Raw genomic sequence first — 20898 nt, forward strand, 5'->3', positions numbered from 1 at the left:
CTGTCTCTACTGACTAACCCTGTATTTCAGTTTCTACAACAGTATTAAACAGAAAGAAGCTTTAAAATCAGAGAGATCTGGGTTCAACTTCTGGTTTTCTCTTACTACTTATAACTTTGGGCAAATTATTTAAACTTCTTAAGTCTTTCTCTCTTCACCCATCAAATAATGACACTAACAATATTTTTTCAGGATTATTATAAGGATTAAATGAAGTGCTATGTACATACTCAATAGTGTCTAGAAATGTCTGAAATCTTAGCTGATATTTATTAAGTATATACTAAATGTTAAGTACTTTATATATATTATTTAACTTCCACAATAACTTTACGTAATAGGTACTATTATTGGCCTCTCTTTTTTTTTTAATTAGTTTCTTTTCAGCGTAACAGAATTCATTGTTTTTGCACCACACCCAGTGCTCCATGCCATATGTGCCCTCCATATTACCCACCACCTGGCTCCCTCAACCTCCTACCCCCCACCCCTTCAAAACCCTCAGATTGTTTTTCAGAGTCTATAGTCTCTCATGGTTCATCTCCCCTTCCAATTACCCTCAATTCCCTTCTCTTCTCCATCTCCCTATGTCCCCCATGTTATTTGTTAAGCTCCACAAATAAGTGAAACCATATAATAATTGGCTCTCTCTGCTTGACTTATTTCACTCAGCATAATCTCTTCCAGTCCCGTCCATGTTGATACGAAAGTTGGGTATTCATCCTTTCGGATGGAGGCATAATACTCCATAGTGTATATGGACCACATCTTCCTTATCCATTCGTCTGTTGAAGGGCATCTTGGTTCTTTCCACAGTTTGGTGACCGTGGCCATTGCTGCTAAACACTGGGGTACAGATGGCCCTTCTTTTCACTACATCTGTATCTTTGGAGTAAATACCCAGTAGTGCAATTGCAGGGTCATGGGGAAGCTCTATTTTTAATTTCTTAAGGAATCTCCACACTGTTCTCCAAAGTGGCTGCCCCAACTTGCATTCCCACCAAGGGTGAAAGAGGGTTCCCCTTTCTCCTCATCCTCTCCAACACACGTTGTTTCCTGTCTTGCAAATTTTTGGTCTCATTTTTCAGTTGAACCTAACAAGCTAAGAATGATCCAAGGCCACTCATCTAGGAAATGGTGGAATTGGTTCTAGTGCTCACCAGCGATGCTTTGAACCACTATGTAATTTGTTAATTCCTTTCCTCCTAATTCTAAGCATTCTCTAGACAGTTCTTGTTGGAATATTATCAGTATTATTGGCAAGAGACACTGTGAGCCTACTTTGTACAGAGCATAATGCTAGTTGTTGGGGATATAATGAGGAAGTTTAAGCAATGGATCTTGATATCAAGTAAGTCTGATATGAACTCAGTCATCTAACTTGTCTCCTTTAAGACTCTAACTGAAATGACTAATAGGTCATAAAAATAGGGGAAATCAAGTTCTCCTGACCCACTCCCCAGTGTAGCTGGTGAAAATTACTTAAAAATAACCACTTAAAAGCTTTGGATATGGTCCTCAGGGACAGACCACAAATAAAGAAACATCTGTTCAAGAAAATCAATGAAAGTTTACTAAGAGGGGTTAGAGTCTGTGCATTTTGTGAGCATTTTGGTTTGAACTAAAAACCACTCCTTCTACCCTTCTTTCTAGCTGAGTGAGATGGAGATTCTACTCCCATGGCTAAAGCCAAGAACATAGGGCTCTTTCTCTTACTATCTCTTGGCTGGAGAACTTACTTCCCTAAAGGAGCTGTGTTTTTCACCCTGTCCCCAACTACCAGGGCTCTGGAGATGCAGAGGGCTTCATGTGATGCTATATGCATCTGCTGTGCTGGCGACTGGAAGAGTTGTATCTGGCTCTGCTGGCTCTACAAAGAGAGAAGTGGATATGGAGCAATTCATCCTGGGCACTAACTTGTGGGGCAGATGGTAGCATGCTCCCACATCAGGCTAATTCTTGGCTACTCCTCAGCTACTCCTTCAAACACAGAAAAGAAATACTGGTAAGAGGCGAAGCTTTCAGCTGGAACTCTTTATAGCTCCCTCAGGTGACTGAATTTGTGATATATTTTATACAAAAGCTTAAATTTTCACTTCCTACTCAGCCATGTTTAAAGGATTTTAACAGGAACCTATGACAGTCTCAAGAAAGAACTAGGAATAAGATATTTGGGGGGAGTCCTTCTGGGATCAGAACAAACACCAAACCCAGAACTCTGAAACTATTTCTTCAAAGGAGTGAGAATTTAATTGAATTAGTTTGTAGAGCAACTGATGCCCCAGGGCATTGTTGTAAACAGTAGAGCAATCAACTGCTGATCAGTGGAGTTTAAGAGCTGAGTTTAACAATAAAAGGGTCAGTCCATCAGCAAGATATAACAATTAAAACATATATAGGCCTAATAACAGAGCACCAAAATACATAAAGCAAAAACTCAGAAATGAAAGGAGAAAAAGATAATTCAACAATAATAGTTAAAGGTTTTAACATCCAACTTTCAGTAGTGGATAAAAGAACTGTGCAGAAGATCAAGCAAATAGAAGACTTGAACAACACTACAAACCTAGACCTACTAGACATCTATAGAACATACCACCAAACGATAGAGGATACATTCTTCTCAACTGCACATGGGATATTTTATAGGATAGACCCTATGTTAGTCTGTAAAACAAACTTCAGTAAATTTAAGAGGAGATAAAAATAATACAAAGCATGTTCTTTGACCACATGGAATAAAATTGGAAATAAGTAACAGGAATTTAGGAAACTCACAAATACACTCCTAAATAACCAATGGGTCAAAGAACAGATGAGAAGAAAAATAAGACAATACTTTGAGATAAATGAAAATGAAGACAAAATTTGCCAGAACTTATAGGACACAGCTAATGCATGCTTGCCAGGAAATTTATAGCTACAACTGCCTGTGTTAAAGAAAGAAGATCACAAAAAAAAAAAAAAAAGAAAAAAAGAAAAAAAAGTGCTGTCTCCAGTGCTACATGGTAACAAGCCCTTGCTGGTGAAGGACTGATGTCTGTTCAGATAAGACAATAGAGAAATTTCACCTACAGAAAAACTCATGGGCAAAAAAAATGCAGATGAATTTGGAAATGAACGGGAGAAAAAGTTTTACAAAATTCTCTATTTTATGTTTTTAACAAGCTTCTAGAGGACATTGGAAAGATTTAATGGAGATATTAAAAGTGTGATCACTGAATCACAAATCCTAATGAAGGCAATTAACAGGTAGATAAAACCAGAAAAACAAAGAAGAAAAAAAGCCTAAAAATTTCTCCCAAAACTAAGAGGAAAAAAGATTAAAAAAAAAAAAAAAGAAAATAATGAGAGAGGTACCAAGGATAAAACTGGAAATACAATCTACAGAAAGTAGAAATCTCAGAAGTTTGGAACAGAACAGTTGGAGTAGGAGCAATAATTAAAGAAAATAATGCTTTCTTAAGGTAAATGCAGAGATCCAAGCCCATATTAACTTGACCTCATATTAACCCAGTGAATTATCATTCCTTTTTTGAATAATAATGGAATCTGAAATACAGAGAAACCGAGGGATGTGCCCAATTTCTCATCCCTATATCAAGTGCAGCTAGAGCTAGAGCCCTGAACTCTGACATCCAGACCAGTATTCTCAATAGGCAGACATACCAGGACAAATGTGTCACTGAGATTTTTAAATTTCTTATTCTGCAATAAATTCACCTGTCAATTAATTCAAATGAACATCTGAAATAATAGGACTATGTGATTATTAAGCTTTGGCTTTGTAAGGATGTTCTACCTTCAAGGGCCAAAATCATCCTTGAGGATTATTACTGGAAAAATGCTGCTCTAATCCATTATGGCCCCTTCCATGAGCCTCTAAATAATCCCATGACTTAATGAAGAGCTATGTTAGAAATATCTTTTTTTTTCCCCTTGAAAAGATTCTTTCAGCAGTTGTAAAGTAACTTTTCATGACTTTTCTTATTGTGAATTCATGATCACAACCATTAAAGTCCATTGCATGATGCAGCATAAGCGCATACATTTGTGAATGGAAACCAATCATGTCCACCAGCTAATCAGAGCAGCCAGGTCCCCAGGACCAGCATCAGTATGCACTGAGTTGACCTTCCTCAGGATGGCATATGCCACATTGATGCTCAGAGCCTGGCCACTCTGCTCCTATCAGTCCTATATTCCCATTCCGCAAGTCTTGACACAGTACATATTTGACAGATGTAGCTAGCTTGCCTTTTTAATCCTGTCTAGGGTTTTACCATTCTTTATCCTTCATAACACTGTATTTGGCTTCCCCTTCTAGCCAGCTTTTAGACAGTAAGATTCCAATCTAATATAATCTGTACCTGCTCAAGACGTAATACCTGTCCTTCCACCAGAAGTCCTTGAGCATTTTCAACATGCCCATCCTTTCCTGGGTTAGGTCTAGTTCAGGAGAAGGTTGTGCATGAGGATGCCCTATGCTTGCTTTCACTGGGGCCAAGCTTCCTTCTGGCACAAAGGCCAACCCTTTTATGGCCAAATATGTGATGTGAGGCTGTTTGCTATAGATTTGGGAAATGGTCTCACAGAAGTGGCCATAAAACTAGAGGAAGAGGCTTGTCCCTTAGAAGGGAAAACACTCAAGTTCTATTCTAGATTAGAGACAACTCACTGTGGTTATTTCTTCTACAAATTATATCCCATTACAGGATCCAAGAGGTGGTCATTAGTTCTACTTAAAATAAACAGAGACAGGTTTGGGGATTCAATAATGGAGTCTTCCTGAAGCCAAGAATTCCCTTTCTCAGGGTGTTAGGGACCTCTTCCTAATTGAAGGGATAAGAGACGTTGTCTTATCTGTTTCACCTTTAAGCTACTTCTGCCAGACAAGTAAACATAGCAATCAACAACACTCTCTCACTTCTTGTTCTTCTTTATAGGACATCGGAGTGTAAAACAGAAGAGAGAGACACATAACTCACCAGTGTCAGGTATGTACTCTGGCCAGCCCATGCAGTTCAATCCTGTTGGGACACTCTGGGAGAATGGATGTGTTCTTCTAGCAAGACTCAAAGACTCTGGAGAGGTAATGGTCATCTTCCTCCAACACTAGGAGAGGAGGAAAGAGGCAGAGAGAAGAAAAGAGATGATATGCTGTCATTACAACATCATACTTTTTCATTGTCCAGGAGCAGGGTACACAGCCAAAATGCACACAGCTTCAGGAGGTGCCATTCACATCAAAATCCATGAGAAACAAACAAACCATAAAACTTCTCCCAGAGTCTACAACCTACGAGGCCGTATGTGGTAATTGTGGCAGAATAGGTTGTCATTCAACAATATAAAATGCGGACTGTTGAGAAAGTCTTCAAAACCCTAAATCTCCCCTAGCTGCTCAGTCACACAGCCCTACAGTTCTCCAAAAGCATAACTGTTAATTTTAACCAAGATATTTTCTTCTAGGAGTACTTAATTAAAATTCAACTGATCAAGTCCCTGACATGTCATAATTATGAGACCTTCCTCAGGATGGCAGACCTTACACTTACCCTTAAAACTGTAAGGACAAGTGTTACATAGGGTCTTGGAAAGACAAGGGATACTGACTCTTTCTATCATCCCATCATCCTGAGATAAAATTGGCCCCTTCCAGTTTTGTCTACTTTGTAAAGTTACTGTATTAACTTTAACATTTTGTTATATATTCAAGTAAATGTTCCTTTTCCTTTTCTTTTGTATCCCTCGCATGATCAAGCAAGTGTGCTTAGGAAATTCTTTTGTTGTTCCTATGATATCTTGTGTTCTGAACTCAGCAGCAGCTTGAAACTGGATAAAAAATGGATAAAAAGGACCTCAAAAGAAGCCCTCTCTGGTCTGAAGAGAGGGATAAAGGGCACCTAAAGAGTATGAACAAATGGTGTAAATCTTCTGTGTTGTCTTCCTCCCACCCAAGATTTCCAGGACATCCCATTATAGTATGGCAGTGTTGGCCAGGTAGGCACATAAAACTCTGAGGAAGGAGAATCCTTTATGACCTGAGGAACTGTGGTCACAAGAGCATGGGATGGCTGGAGAACCCTGTTTCATTTTTTTTTAAGATTTTATTTTTTTTTAATTTATTTAACAGAAATCACAAGTAGGCAGAGAAGCAGGCAGAGAGACAGGAGGTAGCAGGCTCCCTGCTGAGCAGAGAGCTGATGCAGGGCTCGATCCCAGGGCCCTGGGATCATGACCTGAGCGGAAGGCAGAGGCTTAACCCACTGAGCCACCCAGGCACCCCCTACCCCCATTTCATTTTTATCTCTCTATCCTCCTGCCATTTAGCTCCAGAGGCAGATAAAAATTGCAAGAAATGTATGGCAAAGTGGGAAAACAAAAGCCAGCTTTATTGCAAAACAAACAAACGAACAAACAAAACAGGAATGTGAGGGCTCCTGGGAGAAAGAAGTGTCTGGAGCAATGCAGAGAAGAAGGGGCCCATGAAAATGATCCCAAAAATGTGTTTATAAGCTATTAGACTTACCCCCAAACTGTGCATGGGTGGATCTGACTCTAAATACTAAAGTCATTGAGTATTTGGAATAGAACATTTTACAGGTTCCAGACTGGCCACTGAGTGATCCAAATTATCTGAATAGCACTGAAAACACCTTGGAAACAAACTGACTTAAGAAACAGCCTCTGGGGCACCTGGGTGGCTCAGTGGGTTAAAGCCTCTGCCTTTGGCTCAGGTCATGAAGCAGGGAGCCTGCTTCCTTTCCTCTCTCTCTGCCTGCCTCTCAGCCTACTTGTGATCTCTGTCTGTCAAATAAATAAATAAAATACTAAAAAAAAAAAAGAAAAAAAAGAAACAGCCTCTGAAGGTCAGTAAGAACTTAGAATATAAGTTGGATTCAATTGCATGGAAAATGTACTAGTCATTGTTCTCCATAGCAACTAAACTAAACAGAGTCTCATAACATAGTACTCAAAATGTCTAAGATACTATTCAAAATTACTTAATATACAAACAACTATAAACATCTTAATAAAGTATAAGGGAAAGGACAACTGACATATCTCAACACCAAGATGACATGGTTGTTGAAATTATCAAAGACTTTAAAGCAGCTCATATAACCATGCTTTAAGAAGTAAGGGTGAACACTCTTGAAATGAATGGAAAATAACATCAGGGACATAGTGCTGACACTTCAACAACATGGGAGCTGAAGGAAGAGCAATAGAAATAATAAATATATAGATAAGTGTAAGGCTATTTTTCTCCTCTAAGTTCTTTAAAGTATGTCCAACAGTTAAAAGCAAAAATTATATTATTGTCTGATGAGGTTTTCAGTATATGCAGATGACACATGACAACTACAGCATTAAGGGGGAGACTAAAGGAGACTATATGGTGGGAGGTTTAATATATTCTACTTGAAGTAGTAAAATAACCAGTTATAAAAGTGGACTATGAAAAGTTAAAGACACATATTAATCCCTACAGTGGCTATTAAGAAAAAAAAAGAATGCATAATAATATATAGTGTAAAAAACTCAAACAGTAAGTTAAAATAAAAAACAAAAAATATCCAAATAATCCAAAAGACAGTAAAAGAAAACAGAGCAATGAATCAGAGGAACAAGCAGAGAACACGGTAGATCTAAATCCAAACACATCAGTAATTACATTTAATTAATTAATTAATTTGACAGATGGAGATCACAAGTAGGCAGAGAGGCAGGCAGAGAGGGGGGTAAGCAGACTCTCCACTGAGCAGAGAGCCCGATGCGGGGCTCTATCCCAGGACCCTGGGATCATGACCTGAGCCGAAGGCAGAGGCTTTAATCCACTGAGCCACCCCAGTGCCCCTACATTTAATTTAAATACTCAAAACACATAAAGAGATTTTCAAAATGGATTAGAGAAAAAAACCTTCACAATATGTTATCATAAGAAATCCACTTTCAAAATAATGATGAAGGTGGATAAAAAGTAATAGGATGGAAAACGTATGCCACACAAACACTAATCAAAACTTCAAAGGTTACACTAATATCAGACACAACAGAGCTCAGAGTAAGGAAAATTACCAGGAATACAAGAGGACATTATATACTTAACAAGAGGGTGAATTCATCAAGAAGACAGGACAACCTTAAAGATGTATGCATCTAACCGCAGACCGTCAAAATATTTGAAGCAAAACCTGATAAAACTTACACTTGATCTTAGCCAAAAGGCTGAGAAGCAGTAGTACCAGACACAATTTAAAGGAGAACTAGAATCACCACAATTATGGTTGGGTACTTTAGCACTTTTACCATAGTAATCAATAGAAAAAGTTAAAAAAAAACAAAAAAACGAAAAAACACACCAAGGGGACAGGTGAAGGGAACAATACTATCCTCCAAATGGAACTGACAGTTACAAAATAGCCCACCCAACAATCACAGAATAAGCATTGCTTTCAAGTGCACACAGAGTATTCACTGAGAGGCTATGTCCTTGGTGATCATGATAACAGTAACAACAACAAGTTTAAAAGGATTGAAATCATACAGAATATGCTTCTCTGACCATAATGGAATTACACTAGAAATCAGTGATAGAAAGGTAATTGGAGAGTCTTCACCTACTTGGATTAAGCAACGTACAAAATAATCCACAGTAGTAAAGTGATTACACTTTGAGAACTGTGATCCAGTGTTCCAATTCCTTCAACATATGCTTTTTTTAATTCCTAGTGTTCTGATTCTTTCAAGCTATACTGCATTATTCTTCATCATACTCTTTAGATAATCATACCTGTAATGTATCTTTTTGTGTTTACTTGTAGAAAGTATCAGAGCATTATTTGACTCAACTAGTTTATAATCTCCACTTCCTATTAAATTATCAGAATTCGCTCTTAGACCCCAAACCTGTTAAAATCATAGAATCTCAGACTTAGAATTCTCTAGAAGTCTACTTTAATCCTGGTTAAGGTGAAATGGGCCATGTACATATTCACATGGAGGCTAAATCATATCTGATTTTTTATATTTAAATTATTTTATTTTATTTATTATTTTATTTTATTATTTTTTCAGTGTTCCAAGATTCATTATTTATGCACCACACCCAGTGCTCCATACAATACGTGCCCTCCTTAATACCCACTACCAGGCTCACCTAATCCCCCACCCCCTCCCCGCCAAAACTCTGTTTCTCAGAGTCAACAGTCTCTCATGCTTCTTCTCTCCCTCCGATTTCCCCCAACTCATTTTTCTTTCCTTCTCCTAATGTCCTCCATGTTATTCCTTATGTTCCACAAGTAAGTGAAACCATAAGATAATTGATTCTCTGTGCTTGATTTATTTCACTCAGCATAATCTCCTCCAGTCCTATCCATGTTGATACAAATGTTGGGTATTCATCCTTTCTAATGGAGGCATAATACTCCATTGTATATATGGACCATATTTTTTTTATCCATTCATCTGTTGAAAGACATCTTGGCTCTTTCCACAGTTTGGCGACTGTAGCCATTGCTGCTATGAACATATGGCCCTTCTTTTCACTACATCTGTATCTTTGGAGTAAATGCCCAGTGTGCAATTGCAGGATCATAGGGTATCTCTATTTTTCATTTCTTAAGGAATCTCCACACTGTTTTCCAAAGTGGCTGCACCAACTTGCATTCCCACCAACAGTGTAGGAGGGTTCCCCTTTCTCCACATCCTCTCCAATGCTTGTTGTTTCCTGTTTGTTAATTTTGGCCCTTCTAAATGGTATAAGGTGGTATCTCAGTATGGTTTTGATTTCAGTTTCCCTGATGGCTAATGATGAACCTTTTTTTCATGTGTCTGTTTCATATGTCTGTCATGTCTTCTTTGGAGAAGTGTCTGTTCAAGTGTTCTGCCCATTTTTTGACATGATTATCTATTTTGGGGGGTGTTGAGTTTGAGGAGTTCTTTTTAGATCTTGGATATCAGCCCTTTATTTGTGGTGTCATTTGTGAATATCTTCTCCCATTCCATGGGTTGCCTCTTTGTCTTTGTTTTGTTGACTGTTTCCTTTGCTGTGCAGAAGTTTTTGATCTTGATGAAGTCCAAAAAGTTCATTTTCGCTTTTGTTTCCTTTGCCTTTGGAGATGTGTCTTGAAAGAAGTTGCTGTGGCCGATGTTGAAGAGGTTACTGCTTATGTTCTCCTCTAGGATTTTGATAGATTCCTGCCTCACACTGAGACCTTTCATCCATTTTGAGTTTATCTTTGTGTATGGTGTGAAAGAATGGTTGAGTTTCATTCTTCTATATATAGCTGTCCAATTTTTCCAGCACCATTTATTGAAGAGACTGTCTTCTTCCCACTGTATATTTTTTCCTGTTTTGTTGAAGATTATTTGGCCATAGAGTTGAGGGTCCATATCTGGACTCTCTACTCTGTTCCATTGGTTAATGTGTCTATTTTTGTGCCAGTACCATGCTGTCTTGGTGATCACAGCTTTGTAGTAAAGCTTGAAATCAGGCAACATGATGCCCCCATTTTTCTTTTTCTTTTTCAACATTTCCTTAGCAATTTGGGGTCTTTTCTGGTTCCAAACAAATTTTAGAATTGTTCGTTCCAGCTCTTTGAAAAATGCCAGTGGAATTTTGATCAGAATAGCATTGAAAGTATAGATTGCTCTAGACAGTTTAGATATTTTATCAATGTTTCTTCTTCTGATCCATGAGTATGGAATGCTTTTCCATCTTTTTGTGTCTTCTTCAATTTCCTAGAGGCAGAGAGGACACCCCCTCCAAGATCAACAAGTCTAGAAAAACCTCCAGACACTTCATTGTGAAATTCACAAATCATAAATTCAGAGAGACTATCTTAGGGGCAGGTAGGGGGAAGAGATTCCTTATGTACAGAGGAAGGACCATGAGAATAACATCAGAACTGTCCACAGAAACCTGGCAAGCCAGAAAGGGTTGGCAATACTTATTCAGGGCACTAAATGAGAAGAACATGCAGCCAAGAATACTTTATCTAGCAAGACTGACATTCAGAATCAATGGAGAGAGAAAGAGCTTCCAAGACTGGCAAGGCTTAAAACATTATGTGACCACCAAGCTGGCACTACAAGAAATATTAAGAGGGGTTCTATAAAAGAAGAAGAAACCAAGAGTGACATAGAACACAAATTTACAGGGACAGTTTATAGAAACAAGGACTTCATTAGATAAAAACTTATCTTTCAATAATCACTCTCAATGTGAAGAGCCTAAATGTTTCCATAAAATAACACAGGGTTGCAGACTGGATAAAATGACAGGACCTGTCCATATGCTGTCTACAAGAGACACATTTGGAACCTAAAGATACATCCAGACTGAAAGTAAAGGATGCAGAACAATCTTTCATGCCAATGGGCCTCAAAAGAACACTGAGGTAGCTATTCTCATAACAGATAAATTATATTTTAAGCTGAAGACTATAGTCAGAGATACAGAAGGACACTACATCATTATTAAATGGTCTATCCACCAAGAAGATCTAACAATTATAAGTATTTATGCCCCCAGCATGGGAGCAGCCAACTACACAAGCCAACTGTTAAACAAAATAAAGAGTCATATTGATATGAATACATTAATTGTAGGGGATCTTAACACACCACTCTTAGCAATAGACAGATCATCCAAGCAGAAGATCAACAAAGAAACAAGAACATTGAATGACACATTGGACCAGTTGGACCTTATAGATAAATACAGAACATTCCACCCTAAAACAACAGAATACTCATTCTTCTTGAGTACACACAGAACTTTCTCCAGAATAGACCACATACTGGGTCACAAATCAGGACTCAACCAATACATCTAATTTTTAAAAACAGTCATGTAAGCTGGTGACTGCATCATTTTCACAAAACTTTTTATCTAGCCACTTTCACAGGGATTACTAATACATTCTCCTAAATCCTTCTCTTCTTACTCCACACCAGATCTGTCATGTCACTCCTCTATTAAAGCCCTGAAAGACTGCCATTGCTTATAGAATCAAGTCAGGATTGACTGACATGGGGCCAAGTTTTTCTACATTCTGTCTTATAACCACTACAACTGCTGTTTTCTGCCTTTCTAAGCCATTAAGGACCTACCACTCACTACCCCTGATATTCCATGAATTCCATACTATCACGCTCTTAAAAAAATTATAGAGGTATACTTGACATACAACATCATGTTGATTCCAGGTATACAACATAATGATACATTGCAAAGTGATTACTGCATAAATCTAGTTACCATCTGTCCCCATATGAAGATAATTTTAGGATTTACTCTCGGAAAATTTCAAGTATGTGCTATAATATTATTCACTATAGTCACCATGCTGTGTATTATATCCCCATGACTTACTTATTTTATTACTGGAAGTTTGTACTTGTTGGCCCCCTCTACCTGTTTTGACTACTATCCACCTCTTCCCTTCTGAAAACACCAATTCTGTTTTCTGTATGTATGAGTTTTGTTTTGTTCTTTAGATTACATATATAAGTGAAATCATATAGTATTTATCTTTCTCTGTCTGACTTATTTCATTTTAGCATAATTCCCTTAAGGTCCATCTATGTTGTCACAAATGGCAAGATGTCATTTTCTTTTATGGCTGAGTAATATTCCACTGTGTATTTATATCTAGTTTTGTTCTTTCTCAAGATATTGAGATATTGGCTATTCTCTTATGGTTCCATACAAATTTTAGGATTTTTTTGTTCTAGTTCTGTGAAAAATACCCTATGTTTATTGCAGTGTTACTTATAATAGCCAAGATATGGAAATAACCCAAGTGTTCACAGATAGATGAATGGATAAAGAATATATTGTGTCCTATGGAATTGAATTCAATAGGATATTATTCAGCCATAAAAAGAAGGAAATTTTGCCATTCATGACAACAAGGATGAACTAAGGTATTATGCTAAGTGAAATAAACCAGACAGAGAAAGACAGATAAATGATTTCACTTATATGTAGAATCTAAAAAACAAAACAAACAAAAAAGAGAAACAGAGTCATAGAGAAAAAACTAGTGGTTTCCAGAGGGGCAGGGGGTGGGAGAAGAGACGAAATGAAAGGAGATTAAGAGGCACAAGCTTCTAGTTTTAAAATAAATAAGTTATAAGGATTAAAAGTACAACAAAGGGAATATAGTCAATAATATTGTAATAAACTTGTGTGGTGACAGATGGCAATTAACTTACTGTGATGAGCACTCAGTAATGTATCTATTTGTCAAATCACTCCATTTTCCACCTGAAACTAGTATTATATTTTATGTCAATTGTACCTCAGTTAAAAAAAAAGTATAGAAGTGGCATAAAAACAGACACATATCAATGGAACAGAATAGAGAGCCCAGAAATAATCCCATGCATGTATGGTCAATTAATTTGTGTCATAGGCAAGGATATACAATAGGGAAAGGATGGTCTTGGTGATCCTTGCTAAAGGTTTGTCAGTTTTGTTTAACTATTTAGAGAATCAGCCCTTACTTTCAGTGATCTTTTCTACTGTCTTTTAGTCTCTATTTATTTCTGCTGTGATCTTTATTATTTCTTCCCTCCTGGTAATTTTGTACTTTATTTGTTCTTTTCCTAGTTCCTTCAGGTATATAATTAATATCGTTCATTGAAATTATTCTTGTTTTTTGAAGTAGGCCTGTATTGGTATGAAGTTCCTTCTTTGAACCACATTTTCCCACAGATCTTAGATTATTGTGTTTCCATTTTTATTTGTCTTGAGGTATTTTTAAATTTCTCTTTTGATTTCTTCATTGTCCCATCGGTTTTCTGGTACCATGTTGTTTAGTCACTGGTTATTTGTGATTTTTCCAGTTTTCTTCTTTGAATTGATTTCTAGTTTCCTACCATTTTGGTCAGAAAAGAACCTTGATATAATTTCATTCTTCTTAAATTTATTGAGACTTGTTTTGTGGCCTAACCTGTGGTCTATCCTGGAGAATGTTCTATGTACACCTGTGAAGAATGTGTATTCTGCTTTTGCATGGAATTTAAAATGGGTATATGATTATAGTCCCAGAAGCTTAATTCTGTATATATCTGTTATATCTGTATATATCTGTTAAGTCCGTCATGTCCAGTCTGTTGTTGAAGATCAATGTTTCCTTACTGGCTTTGCTTAGATGACCTATCCATTGATGTAAGGAGGTGTTAAAGTCCCTAACTACTTTTGTATTGCTGTCAGTTTCTCCCTTTAGGTCTATTAATATTTGCTTTATATATTTTGGTACTATTGTGCTGCATATATATATCTTACATCCTATATATGTAAAACAGTCTATTTTAAGTTGACAGCAATTTAAGTTTGAATCCATTATTAATCTACATTTTTACTCCCTCCCAACATTGTTTCTGATATCTCATTTTACATCTTTTTGCATATCCCTTAACTAAGTACTGTAGTTATAGTTAATTTTAATATTTTTGTCATTTAACCTTCATACTAACTTTGTAAGTGGCTTAGAGACTACCTTTACTATATATTTAAATTTACTACTGTGAATTTTACTTTCATGTATTTTCTTGTTACTAATTACTAATTTTCTTTTCAGCTAAAAAATGTCCCATTTATCCCTTTTTTAAGTCCAGTTTAGTGGTGATGGGCTTATTTACTTTTTGTTTATCTGGAAAACTTTATTTATTCTTCAATTCCAAATGATAACCTTGCTAGGTAGAGTAATCTTGGTTGAAAGTTTTTTTTTTTTTTTTCTCCTCTCTCAGAACTTTCAATAAATAATGCCACTGTCTTTGGAACTGCAAAGTTCCTGCTGAGAACTCTGGTGATAGCCTTATGGGGATTCCCTTGTACATAACAAGTTGTTTTTCTCTTGTTGGCCTTAAGACTCTCTCTTTAACTTTTGACATTTTAATTGTAATGAGTCTTGATGTGGATATCTATGGATTCATCTTTTTGGGAGCTTTACAGGCTTTCTGGATCTGGATGTCTGTTTCTTTTCCCAGATTAGGGAAGTTTTCAGCTATTATTTCTTGAAATAAATTTTCTGCTTCTTTCTCTCTCTCTTCTCCTTCTGGGACCCTTGTAATGTGAATGGTGAATGTTATCTCACTTGATGTTGTCCCACAGATCACTTAAACTATCTTCACTTTTTAAAATTGTTTGTTTTTACTGCTCTGATTGAGCCCTGCTTTCTAGATCACTGATTCTTTAGAGTCAGTCTGCTTTTGAACTCCTTTAGTGTGTTTTTCAGTTCAGTTATTGTGTTCTTCAGCTCTGTGACTTCTGTTTGGTACTTTCTTATATTTTCTGCCTCTTTAAGTTCTCATTGTATTCATTCATTCTTCTCTGAAGTTTAGTGAGCATCTTTATGACCATTACTTTGAATTCTTTAACAGGTATATTACTTACACCTTTTTTTTTGAGGTTTTATATTCTTTTTGAGGTTTTATATTCTTTTTGAGGTTTTATATTCTTTCTTGCTTGGAACATACTCTTCTGTTTCCTCATTTTGCTTGACTCTCTGCATTTGTTTCTACGTATTATGCAAAAGAGGTACCTTTACCAGTCTTGAAGGAGTGGCTTTGTGTAGGTGAAGAAATTTACTATTTAACCATGCCCTAATTCTTGCTTGTCTTTTGAACATTTGTGGTTGTTTAACTAGTTTGATTTATTCTTGATAAGTCCCCATTGTTGAAGGTGCACCAAGACCTGTCACGATCTAAGGAGAAGGATCTCAGTTAGCACCTAGTTTCAGGCTGATTGGAAGTCTGACCCTCAGGCAGTAGCTTTCAAAGTATGTAAATATATACATTCTTGTGGGGCTGTAATCATGTACACTGCTGGCCTCCATAGTCCCATCTGTCCCTTCTCCTATAGCAGATGTTTAAGATTAGTAAATGGATCCCCTTCATTATAGTATAGGTGGTTTTTAAGCTGCTGACTTTGTACTTGTTCCTGGGCAAGTGAGACTGCATTTAAGTCCTTTAAAAGGCGTATCTCCATTTCCTACAGTCCTTTGTGTCACTTGGATGTAAGCTTCATTGTTTGTCTAAGCCAGATGTTTTGGGGGCTTGTCTCTCTGGTGAAGGTCCCAGGGGTTGGGTGCTTGATGTGGGGCAAAAACCCCTCCCTTCTTTGAGAGAAACTCTGGACTTATGAGGTCCCTTCCTATTGAGTGTCTCTGTTTCTGGGGTGGGGATTTTGGAAATACTATGTCTCTGCCTCTCTGTCTCATTCTCCATGTGGTCTTTTTATCCTTTGTTGTTGTGGAGGAACATTTCAACTAGTTTTCAGTTCTTTTTTTCAGAGGGAATTGTTCCACATGTAGCTGTAGATTTGATGTGCACAGGAGGAAGTGAACTCAGTTTCTTTTTACACCACCATTTTGGACGGACTCTCCCTACCATGCCCTTGATTTTGCTATTCTCTCTACTTGAAATGCCTCCCCCAGAAAGAAGAATTCTTCAATTCTTCTTGATGAAGAATTCATCAATTCTTCAGGCAAGTATCTCCCCATCTGCAAGGTATTTCCTGTGCTCCCTCCACATTGCCTTTCTGTTAACAATATTTTGTTGAAAACACTACAGTATCTGTATTTCAGTATAGTTACTTACGGTTTTATGTACACCGAATTTCAGTATACATTTTATTACTGTGTTAGCATTCTAGCTGGACTGTAAGCTTCCTGAGGAAAGAGATTGTCTTCTTCTTTTATCCTAACATATGACTCTGAGTCAAGCTAATTGTTCAGGAAGGGGCTGATAGAGAGGAAGGGAATAGCTTTCATTAAGCACTTTATATGTGTCTGACATGTACTACACAGTTCATCATTTCTAATTTAATCCCTACAAGCCAACAAAATATTAAGATGTTAATATCTCCATTTTACAGATGAGGAAACAGGTTCAGAGAGGTTAAGCAATGTTAGGTGCCCCAAATCTCCTTATTTTCTGGGCCATCTTTTTTGAAAGAAAACTGTATTTCCAGATATTTTCACTGCTTCACTTCCTCCACTTTCCTCATTTAATTCCTCATGCAACTGGTTCTGACTTCTGCCCACACCTCTGTACCCACACTACTTTACAAAGCTCAATAATTAAGTTCATATTGTGAAATCCAGTGAGTCATTTTCAGTACTTTCTGCCACATTTGCCATTGCTGACCATTCCACTGTTTCTGCTCCATTTTCCTTTTCTCCTGGCTTTCCTTCCTTTGTAATGATTCATGTTGATGTTCTGGGTTCTGCCTTCTTTTCTGCTAGAATATACACTTCCCATGGTTTTTTAATCTCTATTTTAGCCCTGACTTTTTCCTTAACCTTTAGACTAATAATTCCAACACTGATTCCTGAATATATCCATTTGAATGAGCCACAGGCACCTCTGACTGAACTAGTACCAAATCATTCTTATTATTCTACCCCTTTCTTTACATCTCAGGTCCTCCTGTGTTTCCTTTCTCAGGGAAGGCTAGCATTATTCATCTACCCAGTTGTTTAGCTGAAATCCAAGGAAACATTAGATTCGTCCCTTTTTATCATCTCCCACATCCAATAATAACTAAATCTGACAGATTTTATCTCTTAAATATATCTCCAACCTTCTCCTAGAGAGGATGTATCACATATTGGTTAAAACATGGGTTCTGGGGCTAGACTTCTTGGGTTTGACTTGTACCCCTGCTACCTGGGCAATTATGTCTTTATTTTCTCACTAGAAAAATGAAAATAACATTAATACTGGCATCTAATGGCATCTGTAGGAAGGAATGTGTTATTTCATTTGAATCACTTAGTGATTGTCACTTAAAACATGCTTGATAAGTACTAGAACAATTTTTATTATTTTACCTATTCTGGCTACAATCTAATTCAGGTCCTCATATCTTATTATGTCTTCCCCAAATTCATCCTCTACTCTGTTTCCTATTTAAATTGTGCAATTGCTAGCATCAAATGCCCATATTGTTTCTGCACTTAAAAGCTTCGGTGGCTCCCACCTCACATAGTGGCCAGAAGACAAACTATAAACTCTTCATCTAGAATGCTCTGTGATGTGCCCCTGACCTAATCCTCTGTTTCATCTCCTGCTACTCCTCCTCATATTTGATATACTAGTTAAGCCACCTCTTTAAAGTTTCCACCATATCCTTGTGCTAAGGATGTTATCTCTGACCTAACAGCCTCCTTGCATTCCTTTCTTTCCTAATAAACCTACACATCTTTGGGATTCAGCTCAGGGGACATCTACATTGCCAGGCTGGCTTCAGCATCCCTCCTGTGATCCCCTGGGGTACTTGAATTCCTCTACTGTAGTGCTTTAATTTTTACATCTTCACCACCCAGAACAATGCCTAGTATGTTAGTGCTCCACACATTATTTTTTAAATTAAATGTATGTTGAATAAATAAAACTAATATTCACCTTAATCAAGATATTTTCAATATCTAGCTTATAGCCCTTTTAAGTAGGTAAAATACAGTGGCCTTGATAAACACCTGGAAAACATCTTATCAGAATGGATTAAAGAGTCCAAAACCTATGTAATTCTGTGTATTCAGTCTGGTTGTGGAAGAGACAAATGCAGGGAATTAGACTGCATCACTCAGGAAAAAGGTTTTTATTATAAAGATAGTAATGAGTCACAACTGAATATGACTACTTTATATCCACACATCCCCATGCTTTCCTGCATACCCTCTTCCTGGAGCTGTGGTCTTCCAATTACAGTTGAGTCTCATTATTCATACCACATATATTTTATAAAGCCTTTGAAAACACTGCATTAGTAAATACTGAGTCATTGCTCCTGGGGGAAATAGTGAGGTTCCTGTGAGCCTCTAGTCACAGCATTTTTGTCAGGCAAAACTATTTGCATTACATAGTTTCATTTGTCAACATCCTTGTAAAATAAGCCAGTCTCATCAGCACTGAAAACCTGCTCTTCCACATAACCCTTTTCTTGTATAATACTTAGCTGGTATTTAATTTTTTTTTTCTTGAAACCCCCTCGTCCTTAGAGCCTACCTCACCTGCAAATTTAATGTTTCTTACACCATTACGTCCTTTGAAACAGATGAGCCATGCAAGTGCTATTGGTTTAACATTTTCCTAATGCTGGGTAACGTGACCATAAATTTCCTCAGCTTTCAGTCCTACAACATGCTGCCCAGTACACACTTTTTAGTTCGTCATCTCATGCACCCACATTTTAGCTGCTTTTTTCATCTTTTTCATATTTGAAGCATCCACTATAGCTTTCACTTTAGCACTTTCCAGAATGACTTCATAATGAGATCAGTGAATTTCCACTTCCTTTTTTTCTGAATGTATCACATTATTAATTCATTAACATTGAATTCATGGCCACTAGCAGTAGAACTCATGCCTGAACAAGGCTTAGCCAATAAATGTATTTTCTCTATAAGGCAATCACAGTTTTCTTGTGCTTAGGAACACTAGATATCACTTCAGCACTATGTCTGAAAGTCATTTTAAGCAGCAAAATCACCAGCAAAAAGCATAAAAATGCCAAAAACATAGTACTAAATAGGCCACAAAAAGGACATTTGTTTAGCAAAAAAGCTTAAACATGAAGTAGAGCATCGTCTTGTTCAACCTGAGCTGAGAACCTGGTATTGAGTGACTCAAATGTTTGCTGTTCTGCACATGTCTGTGAATGACTGCACAAGTGCCTTGAGTATTGAATTTGGGGTTACAAATAAATTTTAGTGAGGAGATGAACTCACAAATATGAAATCTGTGAATAATAAGGAACTATTTAGTTTCATGCATTATAGATTCCTCATCAAAATTAGTGATAAATCACTCTTTGTTAGAATAGCATGGAGGAAACATTCTTAGCCTACACTGAGTCACCAGACACCAAGGGCACTGAGGAGTGAGAAGGGGCTTTCTGAGAAGCTGGGTGCTGGGGGCAAAAGTACTCTGTGAGAGCACCAGGGTCCTTACAGCTTTTGAGTCTTAAACAAGGATGTGGACTGTTGGTGGGAACTTTTAACCTGAAATGCACTGACTGTTGAAGTGAGTTCCTCTCCAATGGTGATATAAATCTTATGTATGAAAAAAATGGTAGTGCAACAAGAACTGAACTATTTCCTCAGATTCAGCAGGACTCAGATTCATCCTCCTCTTCAGACAGTGATAAAGTGATTCTGGCAGGTACAGCTTTCACTGGGAATTGCAAAGCCAGGGAAGTACCACACTATATATGCTGCGTCTGTTTCTGCCTTATGCAGTTACACAGCTTCCAACAATTTTTTTTTTTTACATATCAGCTAATTAAAATGAAAACTTACAGTAAAAAATATGTGGTTTTATCTCATCATTCCATAACCTACCTAAAGCAATACAAGTAGAAAGAGAAAAGGCTTTGGAGATGCACAAATAGGGGTTCAAATCCAGTCTCTGCCAATGTATGGCCTTAAAATTTGTCAACTTTCTTAATACCTCATAACCTCAGCTTTTTCATCTGTAAAATATGGTACATGATAACCAACTCACAAGACTGTTGTTATGATAAAATTGTTTAGATTCATGGGTTAACTTGTTGCAACCATTTGATATGGCTAGTTTGCCATGGCACCTGCATCAAAACATTCACTTCAATGCAGAGAAAGGGGAACCCTCCTACACTGTTGGTGGGAATGCAAGCTGGTGCAACCACTCTGGAAAACAGCATGGAGGTTCCTCAAAAAGTTGAAAATAGAGATACCCTATGACCCAGCAATTGCACTACTGGGTATTTACCCTAAAGATACAAAAGTAGTGATCCGAAGGGGCACATGCACCCAAATGTTTATAGCGGCAATGTCCACAATAGCCAAACTATGGAAAGAACCCAGATGTCCATCAATAGATGAATGGATAAAG

The 20898-nt window shown here is 37.3% G+C and overlaps 1 protein-coding gene across 2 annotated transcripts in view; it reads right to left on the minus strand.

Annotated features, from left to right (window-relative positions):
• Nucleotides 1-20898, minus strand: part of LOC111160881 (Rho guanine nucleotide exchange factor 4) — a 130193-nt gene that overhangs the window by 98704 nt on the left and 10591 nt on the right. For both annotated transcript variants that reach the window (XM_022524272.1, XM_022524273.1), the window contains exon 2: nt 4989-5115. In XM_022524272.1, the coding sequence (XP_022379980.1) occupies nt 4989-5115 (127 nt within the window). The remainder of the gene's footprint in view (nt 1-4988; nt 5116-20898) is intronic.

Source organism: Enhydra lutris, unplaced genomic scaffold (assembly GCF_002288905.1).
Source record: "Enhydra lutris kenyoni isolate GAN:26980312 unplaced genomic scaffold, ASM228890v2 scaffoldscaffold78, whole genome shotgun sequence".
In the NCBI taxonomy this organism is placed as follows: domain Eukaryota; kingdom Metazoa; phylum Chordata; class Mammalia; order Carnivora; family Mustelidae; genus Enhydra; species Enhydra lutris.